The 26,541-nt window shown below is 40.0% G+C and overlaps 1 protein-coding gene across 1 annotated transcript; it reads left to right on the forward strand.

The window, feature by feature from the left end:
* Nucleotides 1–5,926: 5,926 nt before the first annotated feature.
* Nucleotides 5,927–26,533, forward strand: LOC132258002 (odorant receptor 4-like). The gene is made up of 2 exons (XM_059755096.1): nucleotides 5,927–6,002; nucleotides 25,926–26,533. Exons 1-2 carry the CDS (start codon nucleotides 5,927–5,929, stop codon nucleotides 26,531–26,533), a joined length of 684 nt encoding a protein of 227 aa, XP_059611079.1.
* The last annotated feature ends 8 nt before the right edge of the window (nucleotides 26,534–26,541 follow it).

A 26,541-nucleotide genomic window follows, 5' to 3' on the forward strand; every position in this document is an offset into this window, starting at 1 on the left:
GCCATGTTGATTACCAAATTGCAGTTGGGCGAAAGTTTTATGTGATTAAGATTTTGCAGTAAATTGACTAAGTTGGTACGAGTTGCATGTTATCATTTCATGTTGCCATTTCGCAGAATGAACTTTTAATTCCGAAATACATATTAGCAAACACACATTCGCCTTATCGTGCATTCTACAATTTCCCCAACTGATCTATTGTTTCATATTGTTGATGAAAAGTTTTGGCAATATAGAGCAAAAGTTTGCATATATGCAGAGGATTGGGTTTCGCCGCCACGAGGGACTTTCTTCATTAATGGTTGATTAAGTTTGCAATGGACTCATAGTGGATGATTGAATTGAGAGCGGCCGAGTTGTGGCGCAAACAACAAGCGTAATTTGATCTTGAAAAAATTCCCACGACTCAGATATTTTCCGTGCACGCCCAGAATATTTCACACCCGTCCACATATGGATTCCTGACTTGGCACCTCCAACGAAAGTGGATTACGAATGAGGAAAACTTTCGCGCCGTCGAAGGGAAACGTATAAGCTGTATAGATGTTTGTGGTTGGAGTTTAGAGAGGCAGGTATAAAAGATTTACGTGTGAAACGTGGTGTTTTGACGTGGGTGTTTTGTTTTCTTTCCTTCTCATGTCTCTCACCAGCACTGTTTCACATCGACTCTTTGTTGAAGCTTATGCGGAGGGCTGACGGGATCCGGGCGGAGAAGTTATGATACCAGGACACCGAAGGAGGTTGAACCTTATGGGGATTGCTGGCCGCACAAGGTGAGTTAATCCCTCACTGACCTTTAAAAGTTATTCGTGCTGAATGACAAACTCAAGCTTTTCTCACCCGTCCGCCATCCGTAATACAATTTAATACAATTTTCAGCCCGTCGAGAGCACGTCTCGTTGTCTGCACACTCGCAGCGCTGCCCCAAATTCGCAGGGCGTATTTTAATTTTGATAATTTGCGCCTTTTTCCGAAAATCCGCCCCTTGTATTATCACGTCCACGCGCTACGGTCGCAGGCAAATACATGGCTTGGGCACATGAAACAGATAAAGCACCTTTGCACGTGCAGAGACAGTGAATAAAAGAAATGTGTGATATGAAGTGCTTCGCTCAAACCTCACCTCCTCTTCATCACGGACGGCATCTATCCCCTTATGGATATTTATGGTTTCCCGACTCTTTGATGGATGTCTGAAGGAAACGAGCATTCTTCTCGACATTTGTCAGGCACCAACGATTCTCCTTTATTTGGTTCCACCACCGAAAAGGGAGCGACTACAAGAAATATATCTCTACTCCACAATTTCGACATTCTTGCCAAAGGAACCCTACTTCTTCCACAGATATACATTTACACATATAAAAAAGCAACTGCGAGAGGTCTAGAGCTCTTCGCGGGCTGCTCTCGAGCGTGATTGAATAGGGGAGGGCGGGCCAAGGGTTTGACTTCAAAACACTCCCTCGAAAGCTTGCCAGGAATTCCTAGAAAAATGCGTTTTACTTAGCAAAGAGTGGAAGACAGAGCGTCAGGAAATAAGACATATTGAATCAAAATCAAGTGTGGTTGTTCCGATTTAGTGCTAAATTTCAATTATTTTGAAGCATTTAAAGCAATGCATTTTGAAATTGATCAGTTAATAATCGTGTTATTAATTACATTCAATAGTGTTGCTAATTCAATTTTATTTACCGACTCTTGATTCTGTTGTCACCATTTATAATTTTAGACTTGCCACATATTACAGTTAGATGCTAGTCCAATATAGTTTTCACTGTTTGATTTTGTAATTTATCGATGTTCAAAAGTGAATTTTCAGCGGAAATTGAATGGAATAAGTGGAATTATGATATGTCAGAGATTCATGATTTCAATCATTTCATTTGATGAGAGAGACAATAAAACACAAAGCTTTCAATTTAAATGATTTTAAGTGAAATTTGACCATAATTGCCTCACTTTCCGCTAGTTCAGCGCGGTTCACGAGAGCGAGAGAATGTCATGGTAATGAAACGATTATTTAAACTTGAGACGTTCTCTAGATTGACCAATTTATCTGCGCGCAGTGTTGGCAAAAAATACCCACGGATTATAATATTGCCTCTCAAACTATCTGCGCGAGCCCGAGCAGGCGCTCGGCGAAGTTTGGGGCAAATGACACTTCCATATTAACGAATGAGAGGAAATTTCCTCCGGCCTCTGGCCAAATTTTTCCGCAGCCGTCCTTTGACTATCGGGCGAGATGAAAGTAAGTGGGAAGATGAAGTAAACAGCAGGAGAATTTGTGGATACCATCGACAAGTTGATACCAATGAAGTAAAATAAAATATGCAGTAGGTCCGTTCTAACGCATAAATTATTCAGCCGGAATCCTGGTGTGTAGCGAATGCAGACCCTGGCGTGAATGTTGGGTCTGTCAGGGTGCTTAGTGGGGACCTATGATGGTGGGTGGGAGAGCTTAGCGGTGAAATTTCCTCGGCGGAACAGCGAAAAAAGGGTACTTTGGAATCGGCATCTGTTACAAATGACTCAGATCGATTTGTAAATTGTATGTGTTTGAATACATTTCTTGTATAAAATTTATTTCTCCTTCTTTTGCCTCTTATTTTTCACCCCCGACATATATAGACAGAGAGAGAGAGAAAAGCCCTGAGCGTGTGTGCGACCCATGTTGAGCCTGAGCGTCGTTACTAACCCAGTTTTGTTTCGCCTTTTTTTCTCCTCCTGTAAATAATCCATACATCGAGTGGGTGCCCTTTGAGCTTTTTGCAGACGAAAAAGTGTGCGGAGGAAAAGCACACACACAGGCCGAAGGACGGGAAGAGTGGAAAAAAGCTCAAGTACGCCAAAAGACACTCTTGGTGCGGAGGGTGGAGAAGGTATGCGGAACCCAGTGGGGGAGATGAAACTCCATAAGAGCGCCCCTTTTTCCTTAATGTTACATCACTATGATGTGATCGTTTCGCACTAAAATAAATCTACAGCCCAACCATCACGGCCAGAATAAAGTGGTAATAAGAAATGATGTCAATGAAAAGTCGCCCTTATTTTACAGCTCCAACTATATAGTTTTTGACAGTGCGATATTTGACTTTTCCTTGTATTTTCCAACCCGTTTTATTTCCCACCCAACCGCTCAAGGCAGACCCTCACCTTATTTCCCCGGCACAGGTGCGAAAGTATTGAATTTTCCAGGCTATCCAATTTAGTGTCTTATTTCTGACGAATCAAAAAGAAAAATCCCCCAATTTAAGCGTCGGCAATGGCTTTTTATACAATAAAGCGAATGAAGGAGGGAAGAAACCCCTTTTTCTGTCGCACAAAAAAGAAAACCGAAAGGTTTCTCCACTCCGGCGATGGAAGCTCCATGAGAGGGAGTGTTTTCAATATAAAGTCAATGACGTGAAGATACCTTCCATAAAGTAACAAATGGGATTGCTAGAGAGAAATATTACGTAATGCACTTTATTTCACACGCCCAAGCGATGCTTTTTCATCATTTCATCAAATTGATGTGTCTTATAATCAAAGTGCTTGTTTGCGATTTTGTGTGCTGAGCACCCACTTAAGCAATATAATGAAACAATGTACAAATAATATTACACAAGCATCAGCAGATACATTACAATAATAATTGCGCGGTTGGAGCACACATTATGGGGTAATTACAATATTCCCGCCAAGCCTCTTGTTGTGCCGATGGTTATTATCAAGGAGAGCCTGGCTGAAAAAGGCCATTTTGCCACTAGATAGAGAATTGAAATTTGTCGAAAATACTAAAATGCTCTTAATGGATGGCATAGATTGCCTTTTAAAAGCATCAAACAATTCTGTGTATGGATGAAGTATCACCGAAGCGTTAGATAAATAAAGTGGGTCAATCGATGCTTTAATATTCAAACCATGAGGAGCACTGCAAACTCCCAAGTGATTTTACAATGCTTAAATAGCCAAGGATACACACACTGCAGCATAACAAATCAAAGGGATTTCCAATACACGAATTTCCGCAAGATAATTGCCACATCCGTTCCTGTGGATTCTCAAGTTTATGTTACACAAAACATTCAAGACAATTTATCAACCCATTTGATATTCCCCATCTGAAGGTGCGGGCGACACTCCCTCGTGGCCATTCATTTCCAATTCCCGATGACTCGGTGTTGGGTGAATTGCAAATTGGGACTTTTCCTCTGAGCAATTTGCAAAATTGATCATCTGTTTAAATAAGACGGAATCTGTCGGCATGGCGTCCTAATGAAATTGAGAGTGTGAGAGAAGAAAAAACAAGGAAGAAATACAATTGAAGCAATTTCCCCTCTCGCAAAGGAAGAGAGAGAATTGTTAAAATTGTTGAACAAGACATACATACGAGAGCCTTACATTGAGATTAAGATGATTGCGTTATTTTCGAGAGTCCTCAACTGGCTCCTCCTCGCACTTCCGCGCCGCATTGTGGGAAAAGGTTGCCTTTTATGCTCGGCGGATTAAATTATTTCCACAGCCAGTATGAATGTATTTTTCTACCACTCCTAATTATATGCATTATTTCTTATCAACACTTTGCAATCGCCACACTGTCGAGCGTATTTTCCATTTTGCCAGCCCTGAAATATACTGTCGGCCCGGACACAGAAAAAAGGGAAGACAGTGAATGGAGGAAGAGAAGACAATTTGAATATTTTTCCTCAAAAATACTCCCAGTGAGATGTTTCTGAGGGTGGGAGAGTGGAAAAAGGACAAAATTGTATATAGTCTTGCCGTAGAGGAAGGGAAAATTTTAAGTATATGCAAGCAAATGTACATAGGAGGGAAAACAAAAAGAAAGCCGTGGTCTGGGGTTTAGCCCATTTCAAACTGGAAAGGCCATTACTAAGAGATTTGTGGATTAAAGATGTAAATTTCATTATGTATGAGAGTTGATGGAAGTGCCAAGAAATGCTGATGTGTTTCCACAAAATCTAAATACTCCACTCACTCTGGTGCGCATGCAGATGCTTCAAGTGATTTTTTAGCCTTTCAATTCACATCAATTCCATGCCTTTTCCCCACACGCCGTGTGGGAGTTCTCAATCCGCGCTCTCAATCGATAATCAAATTTCACCCAATTCGCTTGTCTTCTGCTCAAACTCTGTGCCGCATTCCGTGTGGGTTGTCAGCATCCCTGAGATAAATTAGAAAGAATAATTGTTTGTGCTCTGAATATATCATCTAATAATGCTCAAGGACCTTTGCAACGACCCCAGATTTATGTGATAGCCAAATTGCCCTTCACGAATGTAGAATTGTGAATCCCTCTGTCTTGCCATCACTATATCAAATCTGAGAGACACTCTTAGCGCGCCTCTTTTCCTATCCATCTCTCAGACTGAAGACGGTCAGAAAAAAGAGTGCTTTCAGATGGGAAATTCACATGGCGGAGAGCGTTGATTATGAAAAGGACAAAGCTCTGTTTTATAAACACGCAGAAGGGAAGAATATATATTGAGATGTTTACTATACTCGGGATGGGAGATGTTCTAATTTTCCATGCTTGAGATTTGTTTAGGAAACTTGCACAATCATTTATCATTTCTTGTGTCGAGAATCTTGCTGTTCATGTGAAAATTTTCAAACAATCACACTGAAATGAGTGAAGAGGCGAAAATTAAGGTGGAAAGTTTCTGAATATCGTCTCTGCTGACGTGAGAATACTTTCTATTCAGTAATTACTCCATCATCCTTAGATGAATGTCACAAAGCATAAATCCTCGTAGAGATCAGAGAAGACACATGCAAAATCTTTTGTTAATGTCTCACGTTTCACATACATTTCTCATAAAGCCATTTAAAAAATTCTTCGCTCTCTGAGACTGAATAATAAGAAAAACTCAGTTTTAATTGTCAAAGAAGAATTCCTCCGCTCCTTTCGGATTGATTCGGTCAAATGACAGCTACATTTTCAACGCAAGCCAAACAAAGTGACACACATGCACGGATTTCTGACATTTGCGGCATCCAAGGTGAGTTCTCAAGAGTGGGATTACATCTCATTCCTCCGGAAGGATGCTTCAAAGAGATTTTCCAAGCCTTATCTCCCCTTAAGCAATTGTATTGCATTTGTCACAAATACAGATGATCACGTTGTTAGAAAACCACATCACCGCTAAAGGGTTAAGGAATTTTGTGGCCAGACACATTCCGAGGTGCCCTCAGGAAGCTCAACTGCTCTCAAGCGACGCAGAGCGAATGCTTTAGCCACATTTTTTGGTAAATAGTTGCCCAGAAGAAGCATATTCATATTTCACATATCAGATTGGACGTTAAGGTCAAGCTGGATTGAGAGCATTTAGAGAACTTGACATATTTTCTTCTGAGAGCGCTTTCGGAAGGATTTGCGAGTGATGCACACGCGACTGAGCCACGAGATGGTGAGATTGCGGATGAGGACTTCATACATGGGCAACGACAATAAACCGCCCTTCGCATGGGGATGACGTCGAGAGAGTGTAGCGAAAATACAGTCTGTGCCGTAGATAATAAAATTTTCCCTTTCTTTATGTGAAACACGCGCTATTTATTAGCTTTTATAGCATATCGTGATAATTAGACGTTTATTAGATTTTTTACACTCCAGCATTATTTATCTTTTGCCACATGCTTGTGTCCCAGGGCGGCATACTTGCGGAACTTCCACGCCTGCAGCCCGTGATAGATTCACGATCTTGGCATACACCAGCAATAATAAGCACCAAGTCTAAGTTGTTTAGTGAAGCGCTGAGGGCCTACTTTATTAGGGTAAGTTTTGGAACCGCAATATTTTATTTTGCTCTCTCTCTCTCCCGCTCTCTGTCGCCCCCAACTCTGCGGGCGCTGGTGTCTTCAGGTGTGGTGGAACGGGGCGAGATACACCCGATAGGGTTGCCGGGAACATTGTGTTCTTTGGGTGGGAGATAGACAGAGAGAAAAGTTAGATATGCTATACAACTTTGCGCCACCCCCGCATGTGGGGTGTCTCTCTGTTGTGTCGTAAATATTTAGTTCGCCCCACTAGAAAACACTAGAGAATTTCCCATATCCTCTCACCATGGCTTAAAATATAGTCATAACTTTATTATTGTATGAAAATCTATGAGGCGAGAATCCCGACGTGCTTATCCCTCAATTGAAAGCAAGTTTTTCTCCCACAAATTCCAAGTTGAAGCGCCTCATGCGCTATGGTTGATATCCCAAAGTCATTCCGCTTTATGAGCCTTGTTTCATACGCACAGCAATGGACATTGATGGGCTAACTAGTATGCAGACTGTGTGCAATACCAACAATTCTCCCTTTTCGAATAGTCACACATTTTCACCCATTGTACAGCAATATCTCACACTTATCCAAATTTCAATGCTTCTCAATCAATATTGATGGAAGATAATGGCTGAGAGGCGAAAAAAGAGAGAAAGCGTCATGTTAAAGAGCGATAAATGACGGTTTTGTACTCATTCTTTCCCACTCATACGACTTTTCTTCCCTTTTATATACTAATAATATAGCATAGAATTATGCGTGTATATTGTGTTGAATGTTGAGCGGAGGTATTGGTACTCAAAAGGACATAAATGGGAAAGCTTTTTGTGCTCAGGCGTGTTACACAGTGAATAGAACCATTATGCTACCATTTATGTATTCAAAACTCTGTTTTATTATAATTTCACGCATTACACTTTAGGTAATGTAAACGTTTTCCCGAGCTTTGGGTTCGACTCCGTGAGTAACGTGATCTTATCAATTTTTATTCACATCTCGTCCCCATGGTTGAATAGTAATAAAAACCACCCGGGAGGAGATGAAAATTTCCATCGATCCCGTGCCAGGCATAAGTCAATATCACACATGAGAAGCATTCGCATGGTTAATGCTTGATCTCACCATGTTTTCGCAGCCGCACGCTGAAAATATCACTCTAAATAATAAAATACGTTCGGCAATGTCTTGTAAAAATACTGTACTGAATTAATTTGTTTAGATACTTTGTGGAGCCAAAGCGACTCATCCTGGTTTTGCAGAAGGATGCGAATACAATATTCATGTGAGTATGGTTTACCATACCGCACAAGAGTTATAACAACAATCCAGTGAAGTGTGAATCGATATCGTTTTCGTACTGTAATCGCTGTAATGGAAGACCGCTTACTCCACACCATCGGCACTTCCTCTTTCCATGCATTATCACCCGATAATACACGTATAATCATTGCGAAGCTCCTCGTCTTCTCAGCTGAGATACAATTAGTCCAAGTCCTCGAGCATCGCCCGTATTGAAATATTGGAAGAAGTAGATTTTGCACTCTTCGCCACAGCGTAATTTCATTAGGCAGAACAAGAGCTCTCGTGCAACTTTGCCAGCCAATTTGCGCTGAAGACTCTCCTTCCCACATTGGTCAGAATTATTAGCAATGGAAGCGTGCTCGCTAACGATGGTCTTAATTTTGAAATTAGAAATAACTCGATATGTTCGATGCCACAGAACTACTTGAGAACTATGAGCGAAAATTCCCTCCGCGTTGCACAATTTTCAATCAAGATCCACAATAATTGGCTCGGAATTTACAAACTTGCAGCAATATTCTCAAGGAGCAGACAAATGCGAGAATACAGCCAGAGAGCGGGAAAGTTTTACACATTCAAGACTTTCTCTTGGTATTCTTCTAAATAGTTTATATTTCACAATTATCATCCTTTCAGCCGTGATCATATTCTCCCTGTCATTCGAACATCGCATGGCGTCATTTATTACTGAAATAATAGAAACACATAGCTGCAGAGACAGATATGCTGTGGCACATGAGATTTCGGGAACGTCTTACTTAACCTGCGAGCGAATCTCCCCCGCCTGACTTTTCAATTACTGGCTTCAATCATTTTGACATCCAACTTCTTTCGCTGTTCAAATGTTCCAGCAACTTCTGATGCTTTCAGCCCGTGGATTTTGGTGATTCACGATGAATTGATAAAACGGCGAACAAATAGTGAATACATATGTGAAAGCTCCCCAGAATGTGTGGCGCTGTGTGATATGACTCTCACCGTGGCGTGTTTATCCTTGAGAACTTGTTCGATTGTAACAAGAGACCTCTACTGAAGAAGAAAGTTTATTTTGAAACTTGTCTACCAGTGTCATGAAGAAATAGAGAGATGAGCGTCTCACAGAGTTGGTGGCTTTTTTCCGCCCCGCGCGACATCGCCACATTCGCTCCAATGGTGAAATTTCATCTTTCCACTTGTGAGGCTCTTGGGCAAACTTCTAGCTCATTGAGGAATTGCGAGAAAGTTTTAAATCGACAAGAAAATATAAGAAAGTCATTCTACTTGGGATTTACTTTCAATAGACAAATATTCACGTCAAATTTTTATTCCCACTGCATTAAATTCACACTGAAAAGTTTCACGGTGTAATCTTTGCTGAAGAAAGGATTTCGCCTGCGGGACGTGACGACAATGTGTGGGCGGGGAAATTACTTCCATGGAAAAATATTACGCAAGAGCACATATTTGATAAAGAATGACATAAGGGAATTATCTGAATCATAAATATGTAAAAATATCTCTTTGAACTTTACAACATGACACGGTGGGCGAATGAAATATGCATAAACTTTGATAAGAAGTCATTAAGTGTAAGCGCTGGAAAGTCGTGAACTCTTTGTCACCTCTCGCGACACAGCAAGTCAAACAATTTTATTAATGCCTTCCTGGTTGTTATAATAAAGTATTAACAGATGGAAATTCAATAAATGGTAAGATTGTGTAGTTTGAGGAAGAATCGTGGAAATTCGAAACTTTTCCCCAGTGAAATCAATATTCATCTTGCAAACTTACAATAAATCCGCAGATTCATGGTCCGGATAATAAGAAGAAGCAATGCGCAAAAGGAAGAGCACGCAAATCAGTTGAACTTTATCATTTTCTGCTCATTCTCAGGAACCTTTGATTGCATTTCAGTCAAATACAGATTTCTGGGAAATTACTTAAGATCTCTGACATTGTATTTCTCAAAGGTGAAACTAAAAGTCTTCCGCCAGCAATATCTGCCTTGCAGATTGACATGAAGATGAACGGCTAAACGTTCTGTCGAAAGCGCACTTTTGTGGTAATGTAATACAATTTTGGTTTCACCGTCACATTTCCTGCAAGATAACTGAAACATGTTTCATATATTTATTGTCTTAAACTCATGCAATTTATGTAATGTCCTCGAAAGGTTACCCAACAAAGTCTTGACGAAAAGATAACCGAAAACCCAGAAATGACTTCAATTCAATTTGCTTGTCCTGGTTCACAGTCGAGTAAAGTTGATATGAAAACTTGAAGACTCTCAAATAATTCAGGGGAAAATTGTAATTTCCTGCAGTGCAGTCTCAAGATGGGTCCTAAGAGGTGTCACCCGAATGAATAAATAACAGTTCAAGTTTCTATTCATCTCGAAATGTCAGGAGCAGTCGGGGTATCACATGATATAATCTTTATGAGATTGTTTTGATTACCAACAAAATTTGCCGAGGCTTTGTCTTCAAGCACAAATGTGATCAGCATTGTCTCAGGACACAAAGGAGGTCATTCAATGGGAATGTTTAATTGTATTGAGTGAAATAAAACCTGATGCGCGCTCATGTGTGGCACGACAAAGGGTTGAGGGCTGAATGGTGCAGAGCATCTTGAAATTGCGAGCATTATTGACCGGGAGAATAACCGCCGTCGGGATGTATTATTAACTTTCAATTATGGGAGGTGAAACTAGCTTAATTTTTCTCAAGTTTCACGCTGAAACTTCAACTGGGATGAGCTTTTGCGAGCTCCTGAGGAAGAAAGAGGAACTTTCATAAATTTTATGCGCTCTATCTTCTACTTCAATTTTCGCAGGATATTTATAAATGCTGTGGTGCAGTCCATAAAACGTGATGGGACTTTCATATAAGAAATTATATGTACATACATACGTGCTGTGCTGCGATGAGGAGGGAGAGAACGTAAAAGTTGTGGACGTAATTTGACCACAAAATTCGATTTAGTTGAATCACCAACTCACTCTATCGTGGCAACTTCACAAATAAATCCATTGTATATGCGTGAGCGAGGGAGGGAGCGGAACATGACAAGCTTTTTAAGCTGTAGTGGCCCAGCAAGTTATATTGCTAATGTGGCTGAATCTTTCCCTCGGGATTAGCGAAAGTTCTGAGCGCGCCCTGCTTGAAATTGGCTTCATCAAATTTAATTTCATATTCTTTTCCGCGTATGCAAAGTTGAGAATCATTTTAGACGTGTTGGAAAATATTTACACAGAAGCTGATGCGAGAGGGTTTCGAAATTAATTTCTTGCAGTCTTGGGTATATCTCTCCTCTCCTATTTTATGCCATGCTGTGAATAATATGAGAAACTTTCCTTGTACCATAAACTGGAACATCTGTGTGAATAGATGAAAGGAATAATTAATTTTGAAAAGTCTAAGTATGGCGAAAGTGGGGATATAAAAGTGTGAGAGTTGCCCTCTTTTTTTCTAGCCGGCCACCCACACTTTGGGGGTGGCGGCGGCGGCGGGGTTCCGGCTGAATTCACTCCTGCGGCCGTAATGGAATATTAATCTCAGTGGGGTGCGTTATTGAAATCGCGACAATTTATTTCCCCTTATTGAATTGAATGTGAGTTTCTCCAAGTTGGAACTTTGTAGAGCGAAAGAAATTACAGGTGAATTCCGAAATCGGGGTCTCCGATGGAGTTTTAGTGTGTAGAACAAAGGGAAAGTTTTGCCCCGGCGACCCACCCTCGCATTTTGGTAGGGTTGTAAACAACTCCAATTTACTATTTGCATTTTCATTGGTTTGCTCAAACGAAACTCGTAGACCAAAAGTTTTATATGTTTTGTTTCACTGTTTATTTGTGATTCGTCTACAAATACGACATAAGTATTGCTAAATCGGAAGCTCTCTTTGTTTGCCCAACGACTCTCCTATGTCGTAATATACATGCCAATGTCTGTAGGCATGGCTGAAAAATCATTAGAAATTCTAAACCTACACATGGATGAGATGTAGAGGGACACGATCCTCTCATACAGCACTCTGCTCTCTAGAAAATTGTACTATACAAATAAGTTTAATTAAATTCCAGATCAAAATTGTACCATGAAACCCAACTCAATTGTTTCCCATCAGACCATTTTATTACCGCTTTTGGGGATACACACGTATATGTTAATTGGAGGGTGTTTCGCTCACACCAGAGCTTGTCCACAATGAATATTCTCCCCATATTTATTCATCCAATACAGGAAACACCATATCATTTCCATTGGGAAAAATACAATACACGCCCTGAGAAAAGAAACAATTCGCTTTTCAGACATGCTTGCTGCTCAAATCGTCTCTTGAATCTGCAATGGCTCACTTTGACGACATTTTATTATAAATTGAGCCTCTACTTTGGCTCATAAATGCCACAAATATTGAAAAATAAACTTACAATCTGTTGCACAAGCTAATAAGGGCATGCGAAACTGTATGTGAAGAGATGATCTTGGAATTTGAATCTTTTACCAGCTTTTTGCAGTGAATAATACCTGGAATTCCTGAAACATTGATGCAATCCGGTCTGAGTAATGCTTTGGAAGAGCTTTTCCAACCATGCTTTTGAAGTTTTCAATATTCTCTTAGATGAATTTAAATCATTTGCCAATTAGAGTTGAAATTTTCTACAGAAAACAACATGTAAGAGTTTTGAAATGAAAATCGCTTTTGTTTAGCCTCATATCGTGGGTGTTTTTGATATTGAAACTAATTCGGGAGCGTGTTTATATTACTGCTTATGACATCACTTGAGTTTGGACGGTGATTTTGCTAAAATTTAGTTAGAAAATATTTTACAATTAGTTATTATGTGCAGAAGTTTGTACATGCAAGTCAGTTTCTGAAAATGACAAACTGTGAACTGAGGAAAGGTCAGAAAGGCCACAAAACGCGGTCATGTGTTGATATTTATGACACTGTACAAGTGCCTTTAATTAATTGTAGTAAAAACAAGCAATTATTTTAGTGATACTTTCGATAGGATCAGCATTTAACTTTTGAGTAAATATTCTCTCAATTGGTGCTTTTAACGGAAATTTAATCCTGGGAATTTTGAAACTTCTTAGAAAAAGTTCGGCGAAAGTTTTCTGCTAAAAAGTGTGTTGTGCTGAGATTGAGTTGGTTGAGTTAAAGAAATTTGTTAGTTCTATCCTTGGATAGTTATAAATTAACTTTTTTACTGTGTAAGCAAGCAATGAAATCAATTACTTATGGTGAAAACACAGCATTTGTAATTTGTAATTTGTCCACGATCATCTCTTTCTTCCCCTCGCGTTTCGTGTATTTTCCTTCCTACTCGCACAGTGGCTGTCTCGACATGTCAGAGTCAGACGCTGACAGAGTAGGAAGGAAAATACACGAAACGCGAGGGGAAGAAAGAGATGATCGCGGACAAATTACAAATTACAAATGCTGTGTTTTCACCATTAGTATATTTCATTCAACTTCCCTATTAAATCAAGTTGAATTAACCAATTTCGGCAGAAAGATGTATGACCTGAGCTTCTGCAAGTAAGCAATCTTATGATGTGAAAGTCAAAATGCAGCGCTCTTGTCAGGCCACATTTGCGCCGAAGTGAGAAATATCCCTGATGAATTTGCCTCACTTACGTCGCAAATGATAACATCATGAAAATGGAATCATATGCTGAAAAATGCTCCTTGATGGATCTCCTGTGCGAATGAAAAAATCATATGAGTGTGTCAAAGAAGATTTCCACTCGTCTTCCCAAAGGCGCTTGCCAACACCCACGTGGCGACGAATCTTGTGTGGCAACCACCGGTTCGCATCTGCTGTTGCCAGATCGTGCTCATTGTGTTTGACAAAGCACCGGATATATATCAATGTTCATCCATCATGGAGCTTGTTTTTGTTTCATCATCGTCACATCCCATCGTGCGAGCCCACGCGTCCCCGCCCCCGCTGACCGAGGTGCCCCAGTCATCCCCGTGCCGTACGCAGTGTGTGCGCGGCTCTGGGGCCCCAAATACGTGCGGACGGGCATTATTTTATTCCACTAGGTTAACCTTATTATCGTGACATTTTTCGCCATTCCCATTCAATTTTGCACCATAAATCTCCCACTAAATCCACACAATCTAACCACATTTTTGCACACCGACAGTCCATGACTGTAATTTATATACTTTTTAATTAATGCAAAATTTCTCTCAACCATCGCAATGTTGTTTCATCAAACGCAAGAGTTATTCTTCCCACCCGCCAACTCTACCTTCTATTTCAAATTTAGCCCGCCTCTTTCACCCTCTGGGAGCTGAATGACGGATTGTTGTTTCTCCCTATGTAATTAGTGTGGAGTTTGTGTTTGCTGTGAAAACGAATTTTCCAATTTTCTCTTGTTCGTACGCCACAATACGGCGTCTATAAAAATTTATTAATAGCATAAAAGATATACTCGTGAATTTTTATTAACTCCCCTTTCTGCACAGGCCAAGACGAGCGGGAAATGGCGCTGCAAGTGCGGGGGTGGCAGAGTGGGGATTTACAAAAATTGTGGAACTCTGGAATGCCCTGAATTGCGCGAATAAAAAACTGGAGTGCGCGCGTCAATTCGTCTTCTTTAATAACTTTTATCAACAAAGTTTGTGTATGCACGCTGTAATATAAAATTTCATACGAAACAACACTGTTTGTTTTGGACGTGGCATTGTGTGCACAAGTATTGCAAAAAGGCATATCTCACAATGACTGTGCGCGCTTGCATCTGGGCGAATCTGTATGTACCTGAGAAATGCAATGTTCCCGTATGAAATCTGCACACATGAAGTGCCGCGCATGAGGGAAGACAGTGAAAGGAAGATGCAGCAAAGAGCAATTATCTCTGAAAAGATGCCATATGATTAAAAGTTTTGCATAATCTCGTTTGTTTGTCCCGCATGTACTTTGTAAAATTAAAAATTGAATTTAGGGGAGTGTGGAGTACTTCGAGGCAAGTTTAGAACACATCTAAACTTGGCCTAATTGCATTTGCAATTGAAGGGACATTAATAGGATCCCACTGTGCTTATCGTATGCACAAGAGGGTTTGTAAGGCGAACTCAGAATGCGACAAACCCATTTATTTGTAAGTGGAATTCTAACAACGAGCTATCGACTTTACCAGAAATTTCATTACGAAATTTAAATTGCATGTCTTCAATTCTCTTCTATCTCAAAGTACATATAATTTCACTGACTTCAGTGAGGCCTCAAAAGGAAGGAGCATTTATTGAAGTGTATTCTGGATCTCAACCAAAATCCTTGCTAATTTTTTTTTCACGAGAAAGAGTCAGAGATTTAAATCTCGAGGGCTTGACTAAAAGCCCCGTTTTCCTGTACACACACTTTATATACTATGTATATAGTGTGCTCTATGTAGTTCTTCTTTTTAAAGTTAAGAGCGAATTTTCTCCACGCCGAACTAAGATATATGCTGAATATAATTTGAATATTTATTACAATATTTGAATAAGGAGAAAATTACTCCACAAACACAGTGTAGACACAGCGACTATGGCGTAATCTATGTACTTTCAGTGTAAACAGGCGACCAAAGTGCTTGAGAGACTGCCGAGTGTATATAATGCGAATTCACTACACAACATATACAAAAGTGGTTAACCTCAATGCACAATAAAACGCATATTCAGCTGGGAAATTACTTGTTTGATAAAGGCGAGGGTGCTCTGGGCGAAGGGACGAAAACAATTCAACTATCTCACTTTATTTGTCGGTTGCTGCTTAATTTTAAGAACCCTCTTGAGATATTTCATGAATTTGACCGTATATCCTAGGCATGATTGCATGGCAGATCTCGGAGTGGCCAGGAAAAATTAAATACGTAGGATTGAGGCCCTCTGGGGATTATCCTAAAAATTAAATCCCACATTGTGCTCACGCTTGCGGTGGGGCGCAGGAAAATTATTGCGAAAGGTCACACCACACCAAGAAACTTCCTAATGATAAATTTTTCCTGCATTGAAGCATTTTTCGTGTGCGGCAGAGGAGGCAAAGTGAATTACTTGTTGGACACTGCACATTTAGTCGTGAGAAATGTGCATAGCATTTTTCCCACTCAACGTGGAGCCTCTCGCTCGCGCCGCAAACTTTATCCCACCCTCAGGAACGGTGGACTATATATCAGTGAAACTTTGGATAGGTGGATGCGAGGCGGCAAAGAATGGGAGTTGGAAATGGTAACGGAATTCTATTTTAAACCATATCCCAGAGACTGCAAGTTTGTTGTGCAACAAAAGAACCACCCCCTCGACTCTCTGCTGACTTCAACTCATTATTATTGTGTGCAATCACAAGGCGCATGCATTGGATGAAAAGAATATGTGAGTTGTGAATCCGACGGCAAAGTGTTTCCACTTGTGCAGTCCTTTTGTTGCAAATTAGTTTCCGTCTCCTCGATAATAAGGGTCATAATTGATTTGCAACGCTGTCCTTTTGTGTGAAACGAGAGAAGACCCAATTAATTGGGTAATTTAAAGTTGATTTCACTTGAGTACTAATATTTTGGGATTTATTTGCATAATTTGAGGCAGGTAAAAGCTCAACCATGAATTAGCACTAGCAACCATGAAAATTATTTACGCATTTTAAGCAATGTACAGGGGTGTATGCATACATTATCACATTGCCGCAGGGCTGCTCATCTCCGTTTTCTACATGCTGGCAATTTTAATTTACTTTGAGGAGAAAAATTTGCAATATTAATTTGGAGAAAAAGGCTCCCAACCGAGCCAGCAACTTTGTAATGACGAGAGATTAATACTTTTGATTAAATTCATAACAAGACTGAAATGAGTATTATGATGGTGTTCCGCTTTGCTGGCACTCAGTTTAGTCCTCATGAAATAACAATATTCCTATTGTAGCTCTTGATAAAACGCAGACAATGCCACACTAAGCGGCTGATGGTGATTTCATGTTGCCTCTATGAACATTTTCGCCGTTGCAAATGAATGGGGTGTCGGAGGATGGAGTTTGATGGAATGAGAGCAAACACATCTGCACAGTGTATTTAATACTAGGTAATTACTAGCTTTGCATTGAAGCTCTCTAAAATCACGCTCCGAGACTTGTCGTCTTCCGTGCCATGGGAAAGGCTTATGGCCCTGCACTATACACACTTCGCATTCTTCCTCCGCATTCGATATCATTTGAGCTCCCCGCCTGATGGAACAGCGACGCAGGCTATATTTGACAAGTCAAATTACCCTGTGTACCCCTACGTCAGATCTCCTCTTTCGCCTCTTTCGACAGCCCTTCTTTTATAATTATGCTGCGAAGCTGCACGGCCAAAAGGCCAGTCAGTGCGAATTCACGGAGATCCGATTGCTGATTGTCAGACGTTAAATTGTCTGACGGAAAAATCGCGTTACTTTCCTTTTAATTTTGTTTTCAGCGTGAAAAGTACTCAACACCAAAGTAGCTTTTCCGTGATCTAACACTATGGGACACAAATTGAAACTATATAATGCAATCACCATCAGTTTGCCAAACAATATGAAAAATATTGTGTAAAAAACTGTTTTAGTTAGTGACAGAAAGTTTCCCTGCCTTAACTTTAGCATGAAAAAGATGTAGCTGATAGAGAATTAATTCCAAGCTAGATTTTTTTTCTCTAAAGTATCAGAAATCGTTGGAGCTAATACAAATTGTGAATATGAGAAAGAGCTACAATCTCCGCCCATTCAAATGCCCCACCCACTTCTGTGTTGTCAGAGTTTCCGTAATATGACAAACCCTTTAAATGGGGAGGATATTTACTGCCTCGTTTGGAATATTTTTGCTTCCAACGGAAGCCGTGTGAGCTTTTTCCTCGACGGACAAATCACTACCTTCAGGAGATATTCGATGAGTCGTGAAATATGAAATTTTCGCCTGGCAAGTGAGCACTGCGACTTTTCAATCTATCGTATTGCACTTCCTCTTTGAACAGTGCCTGGCTGGCAGCAGCGAGAATGGATACAGCATCACGAGAGATTACTCCGGGTACCTTGCACACGAGATACACTCTGCAAGCGAGCGCAGTTAATCAATAAAACATTTGACCTATATTATTTGCAACGTATAACCTTAACGGAGGGAGGACTCCATTTAAGTTTCACCCTAGGCGAGTACTCCGACTAAAATTACAGCAGAAAACTTTTCAATTTTCATTCGCCGAAAAAAGAAAGCTCACTATTTGATTATAACATTGCACAGTTGCATGCCAAATTGCTCTGGCTGGAGCAAAGTTGTTCCACAGTTGGATTGAGAGTGAACTTGCAGTCATATCTTATTGGGGAAAGTTTTTGTGGTAAACTGACCCTTTTGGATTAATTTCGAGGAATTGCCGAAACTCCATCAGCCTCGGAATAATTGATCTCCCGTGCAGCATCAGCAGATGTTCCACAGACATGAGCACCATGGATTGACATTGTGTTCGCACGTACATTTCCCGGGAGTGTCGAGATATGACAGATTCGAGCGTGATCAGAGCGACAGATCATCCGGAGGAGACTCAAAAAATAAATTGGCCTGTCAGAATTTCAAAACGAAACTGTTTTCACTCGTCTCGCTGCAGTTCCATACCTTCCTACATAGTATGTGAGCTTTCAAAAAGTGTTTATATATATTATGTACGGAGAGTACTCAGAACGGATAGTTCCATATACACTCAAACACCTTTGCCCTACTTAGAAAATTCCCCAAACTCTCTCCCATGGTCATAAATCTCATCTCGTTCTCAATTTTAAATGCACATCATATGTATGAAAACCCCTTTTTCCACCATCACTTTGTCAATGTTGCGAATTGATTTATTCAATTGATTTTCACTCAACCGTCTGAATTTATTCGTTTTCCACACTCATAGCGAAGGGCTCACTTTTTCCGCATTTCGGCTTCAAGTACACTTGAAAATTTTGCAATGAAACCACAATTTCGGTAATTGACATATCTGATATTGCCTTATCACATTTCGGTGACAACTTCAATCTCATATCTCTGAGCGGAAAAAAATTTGGCGAACCCCTTAGAATTTTTTCTTCTCTTTCTCTTTGACATTTGTTATCTCTTCTAGTCTGTTTCATCTGTCAATAAATTGATATTATTATACAAGCTGCGGGGCAAAAAGTTCCGCCTTGTCGTCACGGTGCGAGAGGCCCCAAAGTTGTTGACTCCAACTTTCAATTGTTCGTCTCCCATGGCGCAGGGAAAACAAAAATAAGACACGGACGTTAGACAATAAAGATAGATGTCGAGAAATTCAATAACTGCCCACATAATTCACTTTCTCAGTCGGCAGTTGAATGGCGAGGAAGAGATAAGTGGTGGTCACACGTGATAAAAGATATTGCATGCACCCGATGTCACCTTCCACTCTTCGTCTCTCCAGTCACGGCATTAGTGACAAGGAGAGCTGAAACGACCACTCCCGGGGATATTTATTTGCTGAATCCTGCCCAAAGTGCTCCCCCACGGGTCACTAGAAAGGTCCGCACCGTCGGAAATTGGGACTTTTATGCCAAGAGTAAAATATCACAATTGCAGATTGGAACCCGCAAAGTTTCGAAAAAAGCACCAACATTTCCACATAGTTTCAAGTGTGAGAAAAGGAGTATTTAACTCTGGCATTAAATACACCAATAACCCAGCTTTTTCCTCTACACGGAGTGTAACATTCCTCGAGTGGCTACTAAACTTTTAATTTCATTAACACGAAATACGCTCTTTTATGATACTTTGCAGCCCTTGCCGGAGCGCATTTAATAAAAAAAGGTCCATTACCTGGGAAATGGCTGTAGTTAAATTAAAAATGCATGTGTAAATTGATCCAAATGGAATTTTAGTGGGGCAAACTAAAGTGGTGACTATTCTTTAAAAAAATATTCCATTCACAGGGTCGCAGAGTTCGCGCTGGATTGAGAGGTTGCTTCGTTGGGCGCAGTGCACGGCTGAATGGCCTGGGAGTGGCCCTATTTTTCGTGTTCATTTTGATTTGACTATATCGCCACTGGGAATCGCACTCGAGGGACATCTCGAGTGGGAATGACAAATATTTGTTACCAAATCCAAATGTGTCAATGCGAATGCAGCGGAAAACTATATAAAATCGAGGAAAGAATCAATAATAGAGGAAAGCGGGGTGATATGAGACACTAATAATGATTTGAGAATGTGTATTGTGCGGAAACACTTCAGATATGAGTAAAATAAAATTTAAAAAGATACTTGGAAAGTGCAAGCTTGACTTAAAACAAAGTTGTCAATCATCTCTCTGGTCGATAAACACATGTGATCGTCCAAATTTCACCCCGCCCTGCCCTATTGAATTCCAATTCGGTCGGATATTTGGACAGGATCGCACAGTTGGACATTTCATATGGAATTTACATACAATATAATGTATGCAATGCATTGTTTTGATAGATTGAGCCTCTGAGCAAATTGCGGAGCATATGAATTCTAATTTCTTCTCCTCCGCAGCTTTTCCAATTGTATCGCACAAAAATCTCATTAAAATTTCAGCTTTACGCCCAAGTATTACATCATTTCATGAGCATTAATCCCGGTGAGATTTGCCCTCAATGGACGGTGGAAAAAAGCTCCGTTGAAAGAAGACTTTCGACTCTCCGGCCACGCAAAAAAGTACCGCGTGTTGTACATGAGAATGAATTTGTGGGAGTTATTAAACCTCGTGAATTTGGTTTTATTTCAACTTTTACCTTTCACCTTTCGCTACCTCTTTTTATCCCATCTGGGGTAAAGAGAGCTCAGCAGTTAATTTACTAGCCACAGACAAAAATGTTTAATACAATGGAAAAATATGCTTTCATCTGGGGAAATTGTTGTGTTTTTAATTCCATGAATTGTGGTTTTCCCATCCAACACCTGCACGCGGACTTTCACGATGAAGTTGTTCGCCAAAAGCGCGGCTGAGTATAAACAAAAGGGAGCAACATATTTTCCATATCCAGGCAGAAATGTTATATAAATCCACCCTCACTCTTTCGCGGAGGCCTATTTTATTTATTAATTCTCCTTTCAGATGATGTGCTCACTGATGTGGTAAATATTATAGGCAATTCTTATAAATAATACCGCATCGTTTAATTCTATTTTATGAGTTTTGCGTCTCAACCTTTTTCACGCTCCATGAAGTTTGAAGAAAAAAAAAGCAGTTCTCCGCTTCTTTCGGGAAACTTCACGCCTAATCCTTTTGCTGGTGTGCACGTCCTGAATGGAGACGACTTTTCATTCAAAATTGATCTGGCGTGCATGGGACGCAGGCAAAAGGTTTTCGGGAAGATGGTCAGTGAGGAATGCAAATGGGATAACATGTGTTGCAAATTTAGCATTTTGCGCTTGGCAGAAGTGAATTTAGCTGCATGTTGACAAGCTGCAAATTACGTTGTATATGGGAAAATAACAAAGGGGGCGAACATTCATGTGCGATGCAATTATGCTACCATGTTGGTCATTTCAAGTATACCTCCAATGACACCTACGATTATTCATTGTGTCAGAAAGTGCAGGAAACATTGATGGACCTCTGCAAAAATCAATTAGGGCCGCCATAAATGAATTACTGAAGTAAACTCCACTCGGATTATCGTCAGCGTTGTGTGAATTTTTGCCATGGGTCATTTGAAAATGAAAAATTTTATTAATCCACCCCGAAAGTGCCATAATTCAATACATTGGACGACTCTCGCAGCTGGCAGAAGTGATAATAATACTACTTTTTTATGGAACGACCAAACGTGACATAATTGCGAAACACAGACCATCTCTTGGTCACCATCACCTCACATTCTAATGGTCCGGGAATGTTGAGCGAATCGTCCCTAGTTCGTGGTGTGGCTTGGCAACAACCAACCGACACATTAAATCAACGCCAGCACATAGTATCGTGTTCAATTACAATACATTTTGGATTATATATTTATATATTTACTGGGTCGATTTCGTTTATATCAGTCGCTAATATATTTTCCTCGCATTAGAACTGAGAGCCGAAAACTGCGCGCCAGAGAAGTGGTGAAATTCAGCAGCTTCACAACTGCTGAAGAATGTTTATTATCCGAAATTACCATGAAGAGCCAAAGTTCGAAGAATTATTCTGTGTTGCATTACGAAATTGGGAATTTCACGGAAAACTGTATTTATGCGGAGTAGTTAATATCAGGGAAAACGGGGAAAACTTTTTGCGCTGCTATTATCCTCTTTCCAAATTGCACCTATATATGTATGTTCCAATATTGTCTGGTTTTAAACTGTATAACTGACGGGAAACTGATGTTACTAGACTAGCATTATTACCAATTCTAGATGTAATGAGATTATTTGAGCGTTGCAAAATTGAAATACACACATAGTACTCCATAATTCCTTCTGGTGGCCCCAAAAAGACTTTCCCATATGTGGCAACCCATGTCGTCTCTGCCAAAAGCTTTCACGAAAGTCAAAGAGCGCCAACGAAAATTTATCGGATCTCACGTCTATTCCATACATAACAGTTCCGCGCTCAACATTATAAACTCTGTCCCTCTTTGTCTCCACATACATGGGAAAAATTAGCCAAATTCTCCCCCGAAAAGAGAGCGTACTTCTGGGGGTGAGGGAAAGTTTAGAGAAATTTCACAATGATGGGCCATTTGAGGCGGAGACTGTGTCGAACTATTAGAGGAAACTGCTTACCCAAGCTGAATTAACGGCAACATTAGTTAAGTGTGTTCCTGGAGTTTACTTAATTATCAATCAACAACTCTTGAAGTTAAACTACCGACAAATGAGTATGGTTTTCGTGAAGCCGCAAACATAATTGATTCAATATTGCATGAGAGGTACTGTAGATCATTCAAAGTTGAAGCCCCTCAGGGGTGGTCCTTCGCACGGGCTGCGCTGGTGAGGGAGACAGAACTTTAATAGAAGTGAGGAGTGTGTACTTTATCCTCTCATAAATGAATAAATCACTTTTGCCCCATAAATTCCCATTGCCACATCGATGTATTGGACATTATATGTGCAAACTTGTGTTTTATTGCCGTTTACTTGCGTAATATTTTGCCTACAGTGGCCAGCAGTGAATCACTGAATGCGTGTACTTTACACGCCAGCCATTCTGGGGCCAGAGCGCAGCGTAACACTTGTGTTTTCACTATTAAATTCATTTGATTGCCACTCTGGATTACAGAAACTGCAGCGACAGGAGCCAAAATGCACACAATGAGAAGCCAAATAGACAAAAAAAAATGTACGATACACAGAAAATTCATAGCAAAGAAACGAAAACAGACATATTTTTCATCATTGGCTTTTCTCGTTTCGTCTATACATTTGCAAATATGTATAAAGGAGATTAAGTAAATGAATATGGGGAGGGCATCGAATAAAAGCACAAAGATCAGAAATGCCAAATGCAAAGTTTGTTTTAGTCGCTTTTGGCTAGGACAATGAAACTTTTTCGCTCACCATGGCTTCAGATGGAAGGCAATTAAAGCCACATTTAAAAGTTTCTTCATGCGCCCAGGAAAACGAACAACTTTCTCGCGCTCAAACCGTGGGTGTTGTGTCTTAACACTGTGCGAGGGAAGATTATTCAGGACACAATACTCATGGAATATTAAATGTGATTTGCCGGAGAGAAAGCGAATTATTGGATGAAGAGGAGATTTTTTTCACATTTTGCAGCCACCTTCCAGGAAGAGACTTACTAAATAATCGCTACATAATTGAAAAACTCAAAGCGTTACTACGCTGTACCTCGCTATGTATGCGCACTTGCCTCGGAAAGTCTCACGTAGCAGCCATGAGAAATTAATTAAACGCCCCACAGCAAAGGCGATGAATTGCAGAGACCGTCATATTGCTGGCAATTACAATATTGCATATATAATAATTTAATCAGGGGTACGTGGGCGAATGGATCAGGTAACAAAGGAGACGATAGGATAAATGTGACTGCAATATAAAATACCTGGGATTCACATTGTGATCCTCAGAGTCCCTCCTTTCAATATTCGAGCATTTCCACAATTTCAAACACCATAAAATATCTCACCGCAAAGTCCCTTCGCACGTTTCAATTTTCGATTAGGAAGCTTTTCCCCCTGGATGGAAATTGAATAAAAATATGAATGGGGAAATGGATGGAATTTTGCACCAACACATTGATATTTTAATCGGTAGCCACAGGAGAGTTCAGTAAATAAAATATTCCGACCAGATAAATCTGACCCAAGTCTCTATTCATAGCCACAGCGTAAGAAGTATAGATATATCCGTGCAGACAGCCAGAGCTGAAGTATCTCACCACGGCGAATCGCTTCGCCAGCAGCAGCATAATTGCCATAGACCATTCAATTTACTCTCCCCAAGTGCGTCCCTTGTTTCTGCCACACACACACGATTCGAGGGTGGCAAATAGGAGACGAAGAAAGCAACTTCTCTCTACGAAATATGTCGTATAGCCGTACATGGGTCCTTCTGGATAAAGCAAACAAATTGCCAATGAAATAAAAGGCACGTTCTATTTGATCGGAAGATCACCCATTACAATTCCAATGAAAGTTCAAACATGTCCAACTAATCGGATTCAGAGAGGCAATGCGGTAATGCCCACAGGATTAATTATCTGCATATCAAAGTTGAACACACTACTTTGTGTGCTCACGGTTTTGCAATATAGCTGTGAAAAATTGCAACTTGCCCGGATGGAGAACGTCCAGCCATAAAGGATATAATAAAATGTCAAGCCATTTTGGCTGTTCGATAAAAAGCACTCAAAAAGTTCACTTCTTCACACATCAGCAGCCACAAGGGATCACCTATCATCCCGTCCACTCACAGTTCATACATTGACGAAGGAAACATCGATGCTGACCCACATGAATCACTTTGTTTAAAATAAACTCAATGGTGTCTGCTGTCTAAATTTAATGAATATTCTTAAATCACAAATGAAGTCCTCCTTCAATATTTAGGAACTGGAATTCATGCTTCTTCTCATAGTTTCTCATTTCCTTCAAAATGTTGACGTAATTATGTTAAAAAGACACAAATTGTAGATAATTACTCAAGAATATTAAAATATTGCAGATTTTTTCCGTCTAATCCAGAACAGTAATTATGTTATTAAATATTACACACTCGCGTTCTAGTTTTCTCGCGAGTACTCAGTTTTTTTTAATGAATTTTCCTATCGAAGCTCTGAAGAAATAAGTTATTTCAATTCAGTTACGCAAAGACTTCCAATATGAGTGGTCAAGTTGATTGTTTTGAGGATTTCCTCGCTTTGGAGGGTTTTTTCAACAAGTTGAGGGGATTTCTCCAGCTATCATTCGTGAAGTTCGATAAAGTGCAGAGAAATTCAAAGTTTATCTTATGCGGATTCATCTTGTTTTCTGCCTTCACTAATTTAATGGCCATGCGGGAACCCAACATAAACCTTTGGGTTCTCTTTTCGTGTTGTATTGCTTTCTTTATAAAATTTCAACTTTTGAGCAAAATTTTCGCTTTTCTTTTCCACAACGACGATTTGAGTGAAATTTCTGATTGGATCCGTTCTCTTCATGTAGTTACAAACTGCGAGATTGTGAAACGATTCACTGAACTTCATCTGAAGAAGACATTAAAATTTACACATATTATGATCAGGTTTGAATTGAGATCTGCAATTATAGTATTCCTAATATTTATAAATTCACTTTGATTCATTTTTCAGAACGATTTTCCTCGTGTATTGGACAGCTGAAACAACTTACAGTGCATATTTTTTCTTGAATAACACGCCAATATATGTTATTCCTGGAATATCTGCACTTGATTACTATTTTCCAGCTTCAAGATTTGTTCAAGCCATCTTTTCAACAATATCTGGAGGATTGCTTCTAATCTTTGACTGCTTTATAATCTACATCGCGTTGTACTTCATTTCATCGCTCGACATTCTTCTGGATTGCATCAGAAGCTTGGATGACTCTTCAACGTTGCAGAAGGAAAAGGATTTGCTGCTTTACATTCACTTCTACCATCTGAAGATCATCCGAAATCTTCGACTCTTCAGCAACTTGCTCTACTACGTTTTTGTCATTCACTTGGTAACCAACCCGATCTTCTTCTTCCTCACTTTCTACATGATTCAGCAATGGGACAATTTTCTTTTTGTCTATGTGTTGACATCTGCAATGTATTTTCAATTCGGCATTCTTTGTGTGTTTGGTCAGATGATCTTCAGCAAAACTGAGATTATCTTCACGGAATTGTACTTGACGAAGTGGTATGAATTCTCCAAGGACAGTCAGAAGATGCTCAAGATGATGATGATAGTGTCTCAGAGACCATTTGGATTCAAAGCCGCTGAAATGTACGACATAAATCTTATGATGTTTGTCAATGTTGTAAAGCTGGCTTTCTCTTTTTGTGCCATTCTGTACACATTCCTATAAAAAGAATA

This window comes from Phlebotomus argentipes, unplaced genomic scaffold (assembly GCF_947086385.1).
Source record: "Phlebotomus argentipes unplaced genomic scaffold, Phlebotomus argentipes genome assembly contig_6, whole genome shotgun sequence".
NCBI classification, from domain to species: Eukaryota; Metazoa; Arthropoda; class Insecta; order Diptera; family Psychodidae; genus Phlebotomus; species Phlebotomus argentipes.

Excerpts from the sequence above, each read along its gene's own strand:
- LOC132258002 (XM_059755096.1), top strand. The coding sequence starts at position 5,927 with ATGACAGCTACATTTTCAACGCAAGCCAAACAAAGTGACACACATGCA. Across the intron at positions 6,003-25,925 it reads TGACATTTGCGGCATCCAAG|CTTCAAGATTTGTTCAAGCC; the intron begins GTGAGTTCTCAA and ends ACTATTTTCCAG.